Genomic DNA, 18,483 nt, shown 5'->3' with positions numbered 1-18,483 from the left:
AGTAACCATTAGTTACCATCTGATGTTTTCAGTTTTTATGTTATATTCATATTTTATTCTAATTAAGCTTTATTTCAATTTTTTTCATTTTAGTTTTAGTTAACAAGAACAACACTAAAATGAAATTCCCCATTTGTGTTATTGTGTTGAATTTCTTTGAATTGGGATTTAGTAAAATCCCCCTCTTGTCATTTCAACTCAGCATCCTGTGGGTCATGTGGCCAATCCAAATCAAATTCCGACTTTAAAGGGACACTCATTCTTAAATTCTGAATTTGGCCCTATCCTGTCTAATACAATAGATGTCATGAGAGCTGTGGCAGATTATCAAGTTTACTTTCAGCCTCCTTTTCTCCGTGGTTTTCAAAACTGCACAGATATGTTTAATATTTTTAGGCCCGGTTTCTAATTTAGTTTCGTGTTTTCATTCCAACAGAAAGAGGAACGTGTATCAGAGCTGCGAAATCAGCTGTCAGAGAGACAGGCCCTGCGTTCCAGAAAACGCCCCACCTCCTCCAATCAGAACCACAGCTCACCTTCCATTCCCACTCCTCTGAACGATCCCAAATCTCTCCTCCCGCCACCAGGATACTCCCTCCCTGCTTCTGACAACCACTCCCTCCCTCCCACCTTTTCCAACTCCTCCACCCTGTACCAGCCCGACGGCAAGATCAACCGCAACAACTGTCACGCTGGACGACTGCAGCTCCTCTACAAGTGAGTCCCGGGACGCTGGAGGAACTGGTACGAAATGCAAGCGGGGACACAGTGAAGTGAAAAGCAGGAAGAAAAAGAGTTTTTCACAGTTTTCTCCATCTCGCCCAGCAGACGACCTTTGTTTTTCATTGTTTGTTTCTTTTGTTTCCGGCACTTGGGTGTGATTCATGGGATGTTATACACAGGAAGCATGATAATCTGGGTTTGATTGCATCATGTGATGTGTCACCATTTTTGAAAACCACACATGCTGCGAACCATTTCACAGTTCAAATGAGTAACCCTCAGCTGATTTTAACTCGGAAAATTGTGTACGGAGAATGACATGCTAAAAATGTCCTAACAGAAAATCATGGATTAGTAAATGTTCCCATTATTCTCATCAAACGTGTTTTAGGACTCACAAAACAATCACATATCGTAATACCGCAATTTTTCGATACTTTCTTACCTTTCATCAATCTTTTTTTAAAGTACAGTTCAAACAGGTCATATTAATAAGTCTCTGAAACCTCATTAGAGAGACTGACCGATTCACACACATTTAGTGCTGTCAATCGCAATTCAATTTTGATATCATGGACTTTTGTGATATATTTAATTGCAACATGTATCACGATATGTATTGTTTAGCGAGGACGCTGCCAATACCCAGCCTTAGTAATATCCCCCAGTTCTCAGTAGTGGTCGAAATGCAATAGCTAGTCAGTGGTAACAATAACGTACATTTATTAATTTAGCAAACGCTTTTATCCAGTGCGTTTTACAGTACATTTAAAGTTTACATTTTACCAGTATGTGTTCCCTGGGAGTCGAACCCTTGGCCTTGGTGTTGCTGACACCATACTTGAACTGCAACTTCATATCTTATTGTTTATCTACAAATTTTCCAATTTCACCATGACCTCATAAACATTCTTTCCCTGACGAGCAGCTGACAGTATTACAAAATTTCTTGTGACCAATGTCAACAGATTCCTTCCTTCCTGTTTTATGGCCTGCACTACCTAATTTTGAACTGACTTTTTAAGAGATTTTTATCCTGAATCACAGAAATGATGCCTCAAAACATGTAGCTTGTTGAAGAGAGGTGTGCTATTACTTTTCTAAGTGATTAGACTTATGATTTTCACCAGGCAAACGTTAAGTAAAAATCCTATAAATTGTATATATACATATATATATATATATGTAAATTGAAGGAGGGACTTTTTTGTAAGCAACCAACCAGAACACCTTAGCAACTGCTACGCCCTGCCAATGGACAAAAATCACTCATAATTCCTATATTCCTTCAAAAAAGTCTAACTTCACAATAAGCTGCAATGATATAGCTAATGAAATGATGTTGGTTTGCTTATAGCCAGCTTTTTTCCCAGAACATGCTGGGATAATGTATTAGAACTCACAAGCTGTTGAAGGCGTTTGAAGGCTTTGTACAGGAAAGACGTAATTTCATCACAGATTTGCGGGGTTTGTTTTTATTAGATCCCCTGTGTAGCTGAGAGCTGCAGATTGAATCTCCCAGCATTGTAATGCAGTTTGCTTCTAAATGGCACCTGCCATATTGGAGCCGTCACAGGATGCTGCTACTTTGAAATGCAAATAACATTAAAACTGCATAGCGCAGCCATCTTTGTCATGTGCGTTTAATACCAAGCAACGATAAAGGGAAATTAGTTCATTAAACAGAACTCGGATGAGCGTGCAATACGGTACTTCAGCAACACACACATCCACACACTCATCAGCTGCTTTGTGTAGTCATCACTCAAACCACGGTACATTCCTGATTGAGACCCTACCGTACAGTGTACATGCTTTCTAAGCCGAGGACAGAGGAACTGTTCCTTGTTCAAATGAATTCTTGGTTACCTCATCATGCATAATGCCAGTTTCCTGTCTGCGGAGCCCCTTGAAATGACAGTCTTCAATGGCAGCTTTTCCCAACAGCTGTGCGTCTGTTTGCCGCATTGAAGCTCGTAAACTCTCTTGCTTTTTCTCAGTGTGCGTGGCTTGGATTCATCAGCGGGCCTGTACGGCAAAATTTCCCCGGTTTCAGCCGGACTGTTAATGGTTTGTTTTACCTGCCTCATTTAGTTTTTTTGCGGTGGCAAAGACTCTCTCTCATTTGGAGGGACGGGATGTACAGAAAAAAAAATCCCTACAAGGACTATGAGAGTAATTTGTCTATTCATAAGTGCTTGTGACAATAGCACATTGCTCATTATTTTAGAGACCTGTTATTACCTCATACTTGAAATGTTCCTGCTGGTTTCATAAACAAACGGAGGTTGTCTTCGGGATTGCATACTAGCATACTACCCTACTGCAGTATTTGGTATGTATAATGTGGACAGTTTATGACTTGAACTGCAATAGAGTGCAACAGTTGGGTTCTGGAAGTGAAAATCCTATTCATTTCTTCATGGGAGAATTGATTTTTAACAATGACTTCCAAACCTTCAAAGAACCTCACTTCTTTTGTGAGGTACGAGGTTGTTACGAGGTACTTAATGGCTTTAATGAGGGAAAGAACTACAATCCCATGCAGCATTGCAAATGACATAGGGTCAGTCTCCATGCACTCTCAAACTGCTTAAATATTTGTATATATATATATATGCATATTTTGCAATAAACGTAAAATATATTGTATATACATGTATGTATATACATATAAACGTATTTCGATAGATTTAAATCAATAGTTTGATATTGCTCCATCGTTTTTAAGGTCAATTATGTCATTCACAGTGCTTCTTGGGGTTGTAGTTCTTTGCCTCATTGAAACCAATAAGTACACAGGCTTTTGTCTATTTTGTCAAACACTATTTTGCTTCAAATAAAAGATGTATAACGTTGTGAGTGATTAACCTTGTAGCTGATTGGTTTGGTTCATGGCTAATAATATCCCTATGGAAAATTAACGGGAAAAATACTTCCAGAACCAAGGCCGCTGAAAAGTTAAAAAGTAAAAGTTAATTAAAAGTCCTAAAAGTTAATTGATTTTATAGAAACTATTAAACTGCATATAACCTTATTTATTTATGGGATGGTAGGATGCCATTTGCTGAATGGTAACTACAGGAGAACCATACTACTGTTTGAAAGGTTTGGCGAGCAGAATGCATAGAGTTCGAGATACTGTTTTTTTTATAAATAAGGCAGAATACAGTATATACTGACAGTTTGCAGTGCGCTAGTATTCCATTCCAAACAGAGCCTGAACTGCATCATGATGTCTTAGAGTTGGTGTGTCATAAGCACTTGTGATTGGCTAAATGGTGCTCTGGTGATTTACATAAACGCTAACACAGGATGACTTCAGGAATCCTGAAGGAATGTTTGTGAACAAACCCCACCCTGGTGTTTATTATCAGTCTGTAATATTTTATTCATCATTTCTCATCAAATGGTGGTTCAGTAATAATCATTATAGTGATATTCATGCAGACAATGATATGCACAAATGTCAATTGTGTAAATGCTAAATGTACATGATAAATGTATTCTCTTGCACAAAGTATGAAGTATATACAGTCAAAGGTATTCGTATGTGGTATTGAAAATATATTTGTATTTGATAGATTCTGTACAACGCAATTGAACTGGTGTCTGGTGAAATAAAGACGTTGTTTTTGCTACATTTTTTAAAACTGTTCTTCTGTTTTTCTGTTTGATGAGTCACGTTGCACTCAGAGAGGCTATTTTATTTTATAATTGGAAGCGCTTTATTATCCTCAGGTACAGTGTAATGTTTGTCGGTTCATTATTTTTGGGCACTTTAGCCACCTTCCCCACTGACTGTGTGAATATGAGAAGACTAACATAAGCAAATAGTATATGGTATGTAATGGCATTTCAGTAGAAGTATAGGGGACTTTTAGAGTTGGTGCAATTTCCATTTACACATCTGAGATATATTTGTAATGATTAGCCACTGAATAATTAAGAGCATTATTTAATGATTTTCCTGTGCCATAACCACCAAATGTGTACTGCATTTTAAAATACAGGTGGCACTTCCATTTTTGGTAAAAAAAACAAACAAATCATTCCAAGTAAGTCTGTGTTAAACATGATTCATATCCATCAGTTTGACTAAATGAGCTGTATATTTTCCATCATGCTGTATTTTAATTTGTCAGGAAGATGATGTAACACTTGGTGTTTTAATGTGACATTGGTATCACAAGAATATCTCTGTGTCAAGAGCTCTTTTCTTTTCCGTCGTAACAATTAAGACAAAAGACACTGCGCTTTTATGGTCTGCTCTCCTTCTTTAATTAACTATATTTCATGATTAGTTATGCACTAAGAATCTCTCTTTTTCCCAAAATCTTACTCACATGGCACTTTAATACATAGATTTTCCCTTTCTTACTTCTATTCCTTATTTAGCATATTGGCAGTGTGTACTTGAATTTTCCAAAGCATGGAAATACATTATTTGTTGTCTGTCAAAATTACGGAAAGCGCTTTGAAATATCCATCAATGTTCCAGGTAATTACAAAACATTTTTAGTCAAAGCAAACTTAATGTTATAGATTTACATATTTTACTACAGTAATGTTTAAAGGCCATTTTGGCCCTCTAGCGGTTAAAAAACAAAACTACATGCATTTTGCGGAGGAACATTGTTTTGATTGTGCTTTGGCTCTGTGTGACTGTGATAGATAATCCAATATTTAATACTTTACAATGAACCTACATATGGCACTTTATCTGTTCAATTACTCACCTGTTGAGCAGTAAAAACACCATCTCCGCATTACTTTTACAACATTTCAAATCCCTCAGTTCACGCCATCTCCCAATAAACCAAGCCAATGTTTATTCTTGTTTTATTACAAGCTCTGTCTTTTTGCCAGCAGACTCTCCTCTGTTCATCGTTTTTTTTTTTAAAGCAGGTGAGATTTAGGTGCTCCAAGTCAACCTTTCTCATTGATTGTGACACGGCTATAAATACGCCAATCACACACTATATACATGCACCAAATTAGCTAGAGCAACATTTATCAATTTACAGATATGACGAGACAAGCACAGGCAAGTATGCAATTTCCTGTGAAAACCATCATCAGATCTAAAATATAAACACTTATAGTAGGCTTACCACAGTGAGTCAAGATAAGACAAAAGCACGTTTTACAAGAAGAATTGATGATGTATTGACTCATAGGGCCCTATTTTAACGACCTGAAACGCAAGTGTCAAAGCGCAAAGCGCAAGTAACTTTGTGGGCGGGTCTCGGCGCTGTTGCTATTTTCCCGGCGGGATAAATGGCTCTTGCGCCCGGCGCAAATCTAAAAGGGGTTGGTCTGAAGTAGCTTCATTATTCATAGGTGTGGTTTGGGCGTAACGTGAAATAAACCAATCAGAGCGTCATCTCACATTCCCTTTAAGAGCAGACGCGCTTTTTCCTTGGCGTATTGCTATTATAACGGCGGATTTGCCAGGCGCGCGCCAGGAGCGGTTCACAGCCGAGGAGAGCAACGCTCTCGTCACGGCCGTAAAACACAGAGAAGTGACACTGGGGATGGAGAAACACACCCAAATTAAACAGGCATATAATAATGTGGGTAAATGTGTAAGCTAGATGTATGCTTTTATAATAAATTGTCTATCTATCTATCTACAGTGAGGAAAATAAGTATTTGAACACCCTGCTATTTTGCAAGTTCTCCCACTTAGAAATCACGGAGGGGTCTGAAATTGTCATCGTAGGTGCATGTCCACTGTGAGAGACATAATCTAAATAAAAAAATATCCAGAAATCACAATGTATGATTTTTTAACTATTTATTTGTATGATACAGCTGCAAATAAGTATTTGAACACCTGAGAAAATCAATGTTAATATTTGGTACAGTAGCCTTTGTTTGCAATTACAGAGGTCAAACGTTTCCTGTAGTTTTTCACCAGGTTTGCACACACTGCTGGAGGGATTTTGGCCCACTCCTCCACACAGATCTTCTCTAGATCAGTCAGGTTTCTGGGCTGTCGCTGAGAAACACGGAGTTTGAGCTCCCTCCAAAGATTCTCTATTGGGTTTAGGTCTGGAGATTGGCTAGGCCACGCCAGAACCTTGATATGCTTCTTACAGAGCCACTCCTTGGTTATCCTGGCTGTGTGCTTCGGGTCATTGTCATGTTGGAAGACCCAGCCTCGACCCATCTTCAATGCTCTAACTGAGGGAAGGAGGTTGTTCCCCAAAATCTCGCAATACATGGCCCCGGTCATCCTCTCCTTAATACAGTGCAGTCGCCCTGTCCCATGTGCATAAAAACACCCCCAAAGCATGATGCTACCACCCCCATGCTTCACAGTAGGGATAGTGTTCTTGGGATGGTACTCATCATTCTTCTTCCTCCAAACACGTTTAGTGGAATTATGACCAAAACGTTCTATTTTGGTCTCATCTGACCACATGACTTTCTCCCATGACTCCTCTGGATCATCCAAATGGTCATTGGCAAACTTAAGACGGGCCTTGACATGTGCTGGTTTAAGCAGGGGAACCTTCCGTGCCATGCATGATTTCAAACCATGACGTCTTGGTGTATTACCAACAGTAACCTTGGAAACGGTGGTCCCAGCTCTTTTCAGGTCATTGACCAGCTCCTCCCGTGTAGTTCTGGGCTGATTTCTCACCTTTCTTAGGATCATTGAGACCCCACGAGGTGAGATCTTGCATGGAGCCCCAGTCCGAGGGAGATTGACAGTCATGTTTAGCTTCTTCCATTTTCTAATGATTGCTCCAACAGTGGACCTTTTTTCACCAAGCTGCTTGGCAATTTCCCCATAGCCCTTTCCAGCCTTGTGTAGGTGTACAATTTTGTCTCTAGTGTCTTTGGACAGCTCTTTGGTCTTGGCCATGTTAGTAGTTGGATTCTTACTGATTGTATGGGGTGGACAGGTGTCTTTATGCAGCTAACGACCTCAAACAGGTGCATCTAATTTAAGATAATAAATGGAGTGGAGGCGAACATTTTTAAGGCAGACTAACAGGTCTTTGTGGGTCAGAATTCTAGCTGATAGACAGGTGTTCAAATACTTATTTGCAGCTGTATCATACAAATAAATAGTTAAAAAATCATACATTGTGATTTCTGGATTTTTTTTTTAGATTATGTCTCTCACAGTGGACATGCACCTTCGATGACAATTTCAGACCCCTCCATGATTTCCAAGTGGGAGAACTTGCAAAATAGCAGGGTGTTCAAATACTTATTTTCCTCACTGTATATATATATATATATAAACTACACTTACAGCAGTTACATGAATTTCTTTAAATTGTTCCTTTAATTAAAAGTACAATTCTGCATCCTGTTTGCTCATTCAATCAAAACTCTAAACAAATTTAAAAAGGGCATTCTCAATTCAGTTTTGAAATTGTGTTCAATCCTGGTATCAGACATTCCGAACAGTGTGCTGGAAAAAAATGTAATGTGACAGATCTATCTATCTATCTAAAGATCTATCTATCTATCTATCTATCTATCTATCTATCTATCTATCTATCTATCTATCTATCTATCTATCGTTTGTAATAATATGATTTGCAAAAATGAAAACTGCTGCTTCTGTGTAGATTAGAGAATCAAAGTGTATGCGCGTTGTGCACGCTATACATTATGGTCAAGCATGCACCCTTAAAATAGCATAATGAACAACGCGCGACGCGCCACTGACTTTAGACTAGGTTTTTTCTGGCCAGTGGCGCAACTGTTTTATGGAACAGTAAAATAGCACCAGGGATTGTTTGCGCCGGGACACGCCTCCTTTTTTGCGCTGAACCGCCCAGGGAGCGCAAGTTCATTCCCTAGTTTAGCGACGTGCTTTTGTGGAGGGAAAAGCACGCTTTGCGCGGGTGCAAAATAGGAATGAAACATTCCGGTGTACAAAGTCAATTGCGCTGGGTGCAAGATAGGGCCCATAATGTCAAATTTTGAACAAAAGTTACATAGTGTACCTTTAACATGTCCATAATATTACCTTGAAAGACTTTTAGGGCTGTCTACTAAAATTGTTTGTTAATACTTTTACAATTCTAAGTTTCCTTTTGATGTTCGATGGTTGAGGGATGAGGAGAATAATGTCTCCTCATTTTAGCCAATGCTTATTGCATTCTTATAGCCAACCTTTAAACTAATTGACAGTCGCTGATTGTTTACAGATTTACTGTATATTGAGAATAAAATCATTTAAAATATGATCTCTATAAACTCACAAGTAAAAGGTATCTTCCACAACATTTTTTCTTCTAGCCTATTTAATGAATTTTCATCAAAACACAGGAAACACAAAATAACCCATAGAACAAAAATAAAAATACACTACACAAAATATACAATCATTGACAAATAGTGTAATTAATGAACTGGATTAACATAAAACACATGTGACAACTTTCCCTGACCTGAGATTTATGGAAAATACTCTTGTTCTGCGAAGACAGTTCAAAGTTTTAGCTAAAAAGCAGCATAACACTCTTCCAAGGACACTGATTGATTTTTAAAGCACTCAAAACGTATTATAACCATTAATGTTACTAGCTTAGAAGAACATGAATTGGTATTTCATGGTAGATTATAGCTGTAGGCAAATTAGATAATTACCTCTATCATAATACATCATCCCTCAATGCCTCAAGCAAGAGTTTTTCCACAGTATTGTCTCAAAAACATCTACTTTATAGTCACACATGTGGCCTTGAAGCCCACGGTCTTTCTGTGTAAGTTTCATTAACAGCAGCATCTCACCACATCAGTGCTTTCTATTCAAACATCAGATAGAGATAGATAATGACTAATGAACGCCACTATGAAGCATAACCCACTGTTTTTACTGCCCATTGTTGGTTAGATTCACAGACAGGCTTGGAGTAACCACAAATGTGCCTTCGATACCTGAGCCTGACATAATAGTGCAAGCAAGGGAGTTTCCCCTCACTGAAACCACAGTCTCTGATAAGGAAACGGTGTCAGCGGAAACATGGTTGCAGAGGGGTTTGTAAATGCACGAGTGAAATGATTATTTCCTAGGACCCTGCTTTCAAACTTTTAATACAAATATCTTGCAAACTGGGACAATAAAAAGTTTGTTTGGCCTTTTTTGGCAGACAAATTTCATCACAACCAATGTTTCCTCCACACAACTTCTACACAACCAACGTTTCATCCTTTTGCTCTCAGTAGCCAATAATATCAGAGCCAAAGACAGTTGATTGTCTTCTCTTTTTTAACTGAAAACTGCAAATTACACATCAGAATTTCATTAGAATTGATTTTATATGGATTACATGGATTGCTGAGAGTTCATTTGGTTTTAAATTCTTTATTTGCATTCTTGTAATAAATAGGTAAATAAATATTTAATAAATAAATATGCAATATTTTAACATTTTACCACAAACAATATATAAATAACTTGGACAGACATTACAAAATCTAGATTCCTCTGAATCATATATGTTTCATGGAATAGTTTGTTTTAATATAAAACATTTACTATGAGTCATTTCAGTCTCAGAAATGGTGGCATTGCAGTGGAAGCAAAGGCATATTACTTTCCTCTCCTCAGGTTTTCATTCTTTCCTTACTTTTCAAGTTTTGCTTGACGTCCATGTTCATAGAGCAAACACCCCAAAGAAGGTCTTTCCATTTTCATTGTCGACTTGGTGCAGGAGTTTTGAAGTGGTTTCGGTGCTCAGTTTGTCTCCGGCTCGTAAATGGAAGGCCGCGCCGAGGTAAATTGTGTTGTACGACAGCACTTCATTGTCAGGCACGTGCACGCAGGCGGAGCGGATAGCGCTGAAAAGCGCCTTTTTGCTTCCATAGGAATCGGAAAAGCGCTTCACCATGTGGCTCATATACACAGCGTCTTGGTCCACAGTCCTGTCAGTCAAGCAGTTGATGTGGAAAGAGACCTGGCTGTAGACGAAGTAAATGCCGTCATCAGGAATAATGATCTCCCTATTTTCTAATTTCAAGCCGCCTGAAGAGAAAGCTTGGTCCTGGTCCACTCTCCAATCTAGGGTTGTGTCTCCAGGCTCATATCCACCTATAGAAGAGAATGCAAAAAACATGGATTAGTCAGATGCAGATTTTACATTAGACATCAAGTGCATCCCAACAAAGTAGACTGCCATCATTTTTTTACGGTCTTGTTTAATGCAATTTAGCTATAAATAGGCCTATAGGCTACTAATATTTTAACGTTTCAAACTGCATAAATTAACATTAGTTATTATAATAACACTAAATGCACAAACTATATTCATCTTTGCGGTAAGTGAAACTGTATTACTTTGTATAGTTTGTATGCTTTTCAAGGATGAGAGCATGCATCATGCAACACAATGGTGTTGATATGTGTTCATTACCACAATGTTCATATTGGCAAATGCAATTGGCATTGGCATCTGTAATTGTTTTAATTTCTGAATGACAGAGTTTGAATTTGCCCTTTGACTTGAACATCATAAAGATAGCATAAAAAGCATAATAATTATGCATCCCTGACCCTATCAGAACAGACCTGCAACCATTTTTTTTGAGTTTCAAGCCGCTGTTCTATAAGACAAAAATTATATAGGAGTAAAATATAAACATAACACACATCCTACAATTTTGGATACACAACCAAATGATTCAAGATAGTCCAGACACCTTTTAGACTTCATATGGCCCCAAAGAGTACTTACAATATATAATATAATGCAAAATAGTTGAATGCACTCTGTTATAATATACTAGCACATCTGGTGTGCAAGCTTTTTTACTATTTATTCACAGCCCATTTACCCATTTTAGCACTTTGGAATCAAGCTTACCTGTTAAATGGATGGCAGCCTTGGAAGTGAAATTTGCTTGTGAAAAATGATCTCTTGTAAGCCTGAGCCCTGATGGGGAGAGACACAAAATTACTCATATAAGATTATTTAGTTCCACAGAAAATAAAATAAGCTGGTATGAATGGAACAAAGGGGATCTGAAAGTTAGTGTCTGAACTCACCAGTTCCACTTTCCTGATTACTCTGAGACTATAGAGAGAACAAGAGACACATGATTACACATCTAATAATGCAATTATGATAATGTTATGTATACGGATCAAGATTCTTACCTTGTTGAGCGTGAAGCAGACAGCAGCGGCAGCACACAGGGTCACAGCCAGAAAAACCCCACACACCCGCCATACGCCTGACTTTGTAGAGTTAGCCTTCCTCCTCGACACCATCACCGTCGGTAAAGGCAGCGTTCCTTCTTCAAGATCCATCATTACTGTGTGTTAGTTCTCCGAAAGATGTACAAATGCAGATGCTGCCAAAATGCTTTTTAAAAGGTTCTGTAAAGTCTTCTCAGTGCAGTTTATCACTTCAGTGCTTTGCTTGGTTGGTCTGTCACTGTTGTGTTCAGAATATGGTTCTTCATTCTTTTTAAAGCTCAGAGACTATAAGGGGAAACTCCAGTGATGTCAGAGAGTGGAGAGAAGTAAGTAGTAGTAAGAGATGCAGGGGAGAAACCATGAGTTACACACTTAAAAACCATGAGTTACACCCACTTAAACAGGGAATTACAATCTCTAAAAATAAAGCTCTTGTTTTATGGCCATGTTTATAGTTTTGAGTGTGACATCATGATGACATACAGTTTGAGTGTGACATCATATATACATCATACATAATTGCATCTAACATAAAAGTTTTTGTATATATATGTGTACATTATTATATTTATATATTATATGTGTGTGTGTGTGTGTGTGTGTGTGTGTGCATGTCTGTGTATATACACATATGCACACATATATACTGTATATATGTATAAATGTGTTTATACAGTATATACACCCACCCACAGACATGTATATAATAATATATATGCACACACATATATTATGTAAACAAAACTTTTATGTTAGATGTGATTAATCGATTTGACAGCACTAATATATATGCTTTGTATAGTCCTAGTCCTTGTTACGTTATAGAGTAATAACTATAAATTATGTATATAATACTTTATAAACCCTAAACCAAAACCTAACCCTATAACATGTAGTATTACTAATGTATACCAAATGTATAATTACTATCTTAAATAAATATATTCTTAATCATATTTATTTCACATATTCTACAAAAATCTGATGACAATTGAGAGAAGTTCTTACTAAGAATAAATCAAAAAGTTTAGAAAGGATTTTTCTGTTTGTTGCAAAATTCCACTCTCTGTTCACTGTTTTTTCCAAACTCAGTCCTAAAAAATTCCTCCTTTCGCTGCAAATGAGAGGTTAACCGCAATTTCCTTCTTTTTTTTTTATTCATCATGACATGACTGAAAGTGCACAAAAGAATAAGTGCATTTGACATTTTTATGGGCCTCACAGCGTGAACCTGGGATAGTGGAGGAATTATTCTGTCCATTTATCTCAGACAATTACTTTTCATGCATTTCGTCCGAAATTTAATACTTTCATAGTATAAAAAAAAAAAAAAAAGAGTGGTATGGCCGAATACATAGTATTCGGGAAAAAAAAGTTTCTGAAAATAGAATCAGAAAAATCCCCGGATGACCTACAACTTCCGCCGAGATTCTGAAGTGTGGACACTTGTTTTAGTCAATAAAGTTTTAAATATGGATATTTTTCGTACACGAACGCATCGCTTCGCTTCAGAAGGCCTTTAGTAACCCCCCAGTGCCGTTTCAAACACTTTTATCACGGATGGATAGGCTCTGATGGACTTCCAAAATCATATAGCCTACCCATTCACTCCCATTATAAGGTTTGGAAGAGCCAGAACATTTTTAATATAGGCCCTAACTCCGATTGTATTATTCTGAAAGAAGAATGCATATACACCTATGGCTTCAGGGTGAGTAAATCATGGGCTAATTTTCATTTTTGGGTGAACTATCCCTTTAACAAGCCTCTCTATTTTCTCATCTTGCTAAATGCATAAAATAACACTTTATTTCTACATTTACTCTCCCAATTCAGCTCTGTGCAAAGCATGATGGGACGTGAAAGTCTTTTTTGATTGGGTTACTGAAACGTTATTTCAAAATGAAAACATCAAGTTAAGTCAAAGAGTAACCGTTTCAAGTCAATTGAACATGAAGCAATCACAGTTGAATTAGAAACCTGATACAATGGTGTTAAATGAAAATAAATTGTGTAAATAAAGTGAACAGCATCAAAAAATAATATATATATATATATTTTTTTTTTTTTTAATGAATGCTGCTATTTTGCATTTAGAGCACTAAAACAAGTTTTGGCCCTTGTCCTCTTTACTCAAACATTAAACGTGTATGTAGGTTTAATTATGGGAAACTGTGGTATGCCATAATACCAACCACTTTGTCAAGAAATAAATGTATTTAATTTCCAGTGCATTGACTCTGGGCCAAATGATAGAAGTTTTATACCGCATGAGAGGGTGTAAAGATGTGAAAGATACGTAGGCTTCTAGTGAATATGGAGAACTTAAAAGTAGGACATTTAAAAATAGTGCACTGAATCTCTGTGGTCACATTTCAGTGTAACTGAACTGAAAAAAACAGTTCATCTTTCGGCCTGGGACTGGGTCACATAACTCTTAATTTGAGATAGGTGTACCTTTTAATTTGATCTCTCTGTTGAGATATCAGTATTTAAAAGTGCATCTCAGGATATTTACAATAAACTTGTGATTCAGTCACAGCACATATAGAAGATAAAAGATTCCCCTGAAATTACATTCTCCCCAATTATGACATTAAAATATATTGTTAGCTTCCTTAGAGGAAGTGAAACTGGGAAATTAAAATACAGATTAAAAAGTTTGGTCATGGGATGCCATGCTCATCCCTGGAATAACGACATTACGGCAGCTTTCATGTAATAAGCCATGTTTGGTGCTGTAACAACACAATGTAACCCCCAGCTTCCTCCATTTGTAGCATCATGGGATAAACTCTCTTCGTGCAACTCCCACATATTTATTGGCAGAGTCTGACAGTGATGGGCTGGGGTGTTGAAAGTTGAGGGGAATTCAGACATCTGACTAATCTAACACTCTGACTAATCTCATAAAATAAAACTTCCTTAGATTGCAATGCTGATCTGACAGGTATTTGCGGAAATCTCTTTATCATTGATCATGTCATTGCATTAAACAAAATATTAAACCTAAATCAAGTGCCAATTATTGTAAAGAAACTTTGCACTAGTATACGGAGCAGATTGTGAATTTTATTGCATTTTACAATATGTCCCAACTTTTCTGTAAATGGGGTTATACAAAGCAAACAAAGGAACTTAGTAAATTAACAGGGCACAGGTGAATGTCATAAATAATTAGACCGGGGAAAACTAGGTCATAGGACTAAACCAAAACACAATGAAACATAGGAGACAGACCATACATGCAACAGTACACCCCCTCCTAAAAAAGGCGCGTCCTCAGAGCGTAAATAGTCCAACTGAGGAGGAAGGGGGCTCTGGAGGAGGGCGTGGAGCTGACAAAAAACAAAGAGTCCAAGGCAAAAGCAAAAACAGTCCATGGAGGAGTGGATGGTGGGAGGAGCCAAGAGGAAGCCAGGAGCCAGATGTTGAGCCAGATGTTAAGCCAGGGACCAGCCAGGGCGAGGCCCCAGGGTGAGAGTAGCCATGGTGCCGACTTGATGGAGGGCACCCTGGGGACAACCGACGGAGATGATGCCACAGATGAAGACCCTGGTGGAGCTGACTGGCCAATAAGCCCACACAAAACCGATGGCACTGGAGACCGAGGTGAAGCCGTGGCGACGAGCATCCGAGGTGGAGCCGGATAACCAGAGGACAGAGGCAGAGACGGCGTGACTGAGGACGAAGGCAGAGCCGTGGGGAGGAGAGCGGAGCCAGACAAAGCCAAAGGGGCAAGCAGGACGATGCCTGATCAAGGTTCAGCAGGAGGGACAAGGGAGCCCGGTAGAGCCGTATGGCCGATGGTTTCTGGTGGAGCCGAGGGAGGGAGAAGCCAGGGTGGAGTCGATGTGTCGACAGGCAGAGGTGGAGCGATGGGCACAGAGGCTAGAGGCGGCGACGTGTAATTTTTTTCCAGTTCAGCGGGAATCCCGCCCTGCAGCCGATTCTAAAGATTTCATTGGTCATGTCAATCACTGTACTGATTGCCTACACCAAACACTAATCCCTAAACCTACCCATCACTGTAACCTTAACCAATAAAATTAGCTGCAGGGCAGGATTTCCATTGAACTGGTTTGGGGGAAAAAAGAATAACAATATCACGCGGCAGAGACAGGGGATCCTCTGTGCTGGATGGAACTGGTGGCCTGAAGACACTGGGCAGCATGTGGGAGAATCAGAGAGGCTGAAGAACACCAGTGGAAGTGGGGCTGAGGAGCTGGCTGTATGAGGAGGTGGGAGAGGGAGGCTGGGCGGACGCTGGAGAAACTGGGGAACTAGGAATAATCTCTTAAAAAAAAAAAGTCTATTAAATCCTCCTCAAAAATGTCCTCTAGTTCATAAAAATAATCCTCCCAGCCAGCCCCCGAACTCCACAAACACTTTCTCGGCGATCCGCGGTGTTGCCGGCATAGTGGTAAGGGCTCCAGGGCGTTGCCTCCTTCTGACCTCTTCCACGGTTCGGGCTCCTCCATCGCGGTGTGCCGGTCTCCATGGTCTGCAGTGGGCACGTGCAACATTTCTGTCGCTTATTGATGGTGAATAGCTGGGCTCTGGCGGAGCTGGAGTCGAAGCGGGGCTGGTGAGTTCTTCCTCAGCGGGGCAGACCAGCACCCACTTGACGAATTTGGCAAAATATCCCCAAGGTCCCACACCAGGCAAGCGAGTTTAAGGCTTACACTCATTCAAGCTGGCTAAAAAGAAAGCGTACAGGGAGCGATCGGGGAAGTCCATTAGGCTCGCCAGATAGAGAAATCAGCAGGTGTGGGCCTGGAGACTTTGCTGCTTCTGCTCAAGGCATAACATCAGTACAGCAGGTGAGGCCATGCTGTTTCCGGTTGGGTCCGTTCTTCTTGTGGCAAATGGAAGATGGGGTCAGGTAGGCGGCATCAGCAATATCGTCTATATATTGTGACGTAATTTGGAGAGCGAGTTAGCAATGCGTTTCAACAGCGCAGTTGAAAGCGCAGAATTAAAATGTGGTAAGTTTGAATATTTTATGCTGAAAGCGTTTGCTTGATCATAAGATTATGTGTGGTGTTTTAAAGACTCTGTTTTGATTAATCATTTGAAGAAGCACCACTGTTTGAAGTCGTCTGTACTCAAGTTTGTACTCAATGTTGATTGTTAATAGAAACAGCCTTGTTTGGCGCGATGAGAAATTGACACTGGGAGAATCGATGCAGGTACCTTGCATGATGTGAGACTTTTTTATGTTTTGAACAAATCTCCGCTGACCAAGGCTGCATTTGTTTGATTAAATTGAACAATTTTGTGATATAGGCTATTGTTCAATCTAAAACAACTGATTTCTATTTGAATATATTTAAAAAATGAAATCTATTCCTGTGATGTGATGTCAAAGCTGAATTTTCAGCACTCAAGCCTTTAGTGACACATGATCCTTCAGAAATTATTTTAATATACTGATTTAGTGCTCAAGAAACATTTCTTATTATTATCAATGTTGAAAACAGTTGTGCTTAATATTTTGTGTAAACTGTGATACATTTATTTCAGGATTCTTGATGTAAAAAGGAATAGCATTTAATTTCATTATCTTTACATCATCTTTTGTAACACTAGAAATGCTTTTACTGTCACTTTTAAAGAATATAATGCAGCCTTGCTGAATAAAAGTATGAATCTCTTAGAAAAAAAAATCTTACTGACCCCAAACTTTTAAACGGTACTGTACATGCTATATATCTTTGTGCAGGATTCTATCATGTAATATTATACAAGTGCTAATCAGCGGATTCAATGATGTTCACAGTTGTGCAGTTGAAGGGAAACATCCTGTTGTGGGTTCCTTTGCAGGTGAAACTAGGTTTCCTCTTTTACACTTACCTTGTGGGGTTTACCCTTGCCTCCTGACTTTGATCTTTGGGTTGGGCTTGTGGGTGGGGGACTATGTCATATTATGCATAATCACACTCCTTATATAATTCAAGGACTGGGAATTTTTTTAAATGATTGTTCAATTTGAATAGTTGTGGAAAACATACACACGCAACACACAGGTGACCTTCCAACAACCCACACCTGCTTAAAGTCTACTGAACACGGGGCAACTTTTTTGAGCAATGTTGCTTGGGCACTTTCCCATTGAAAATGGCCAACAAATTTATATCTGGATTTTTTAAATCGGTCGTGGGCCATGTCTCCCCTGGTAGCCCGGTGACAGCAACATTGCTCAAAAAGTTGCCCCGTGTATCATACACTTGCATTTTCATATACAGTACATTGCACAATACTATATGTGTGTAAATGTGTATATTTACTTGTGAGAGACACTGTTTTTATTTTTATTTTTGAGTTCTTCACATTTTCTGGTTATTAAAAGTGTCCACTTGTGTTAAGTTTAGATTATTTGTATTTATTTATTTAAACACATAACTGTAAGCACTGCATTAAAACTAAGACAAATAATACATTCGAAATAAAATAATTAGTTAAACTGTAAAATTAGATCACAATGTCTTAGAAATGTGTTTTGCTTATTGAGACTATGGAAGCCACATAAGAAAACAAATCGTGTTTTGGTACATAATTTATAATAAAAAGTCATAATTATGAGA

At 38.6% G+C, this 18,483-nt stretch overlaps 2 protein-coding genes across 3 annotated transcripts in view; one reads left to right on the top strand and one right to left on the bottom strand.

The window, feature by feature from the left end:
• Positions 1–4,364, top strand: part of gabbr1b (gamma-aminobutyric acid (GABA) B receptor, 1b) — a 120,361-nt gene extending 115,997 nt beyond the window's left edge. For both annotated transcript variants that reach the window (XM_084130073.1, XM_084130074.1), the window contains one exon: positions 437–4,364. In XM_084130073.1, the coding sequence (XP_083986199.1) occupies positions 437–721 (285 nt within the window). In that variant the 3' untranslated portion in view covers positions 722–4,364. The remainder of the gene's footprint in view (positions 1–436) is intronic.
• Positions 4,365–8,990: 4,626 nt separating this feature from the next.
• Positions 8,991–12,143, bottom strand: tnfa (tumor necrosis factor a (TNF superfamily, member 2)). Its single transcript, XM_084131423.1, has 4 exons — positions 11,855–12,143; positions 11,744–11,771; positions 11,562–11,630; positions 8,991–10,789 (listed from the first exon to the last, which is right to left on the bottom strand). The coding sequence occupies exons 1-4, from the start codon at positions 12,008–12,010 to the stop codon at positions 10,356–10,358; spliced, it is 687 nt and encodes a 228-aa protein (XP_083987549.1). The 5' UTR covers positions 12,011–12,143; the 3' UTR covers positions 8,991–10,355.
• Between the last annotated feature and the right edge of the window lie 6,340 nt (positions 12,144–18,483).

The sequence above is a fragment of the Abramis brama genome (genome assembly GCF_963993115.1).
Source record: "Abramis brama genome assembly, chromosome: 12".
Classification (NCBI taxonomy): domain Eukaryota; kingdom Metazoa; phylum Chordata; class Actinopteri; order Cypriniformes; family Leuciscidae; genus Abramis; species Abramis brama.
This window is presented reverse-complemented; position numbering and strand designations above follow the sequence as displayed.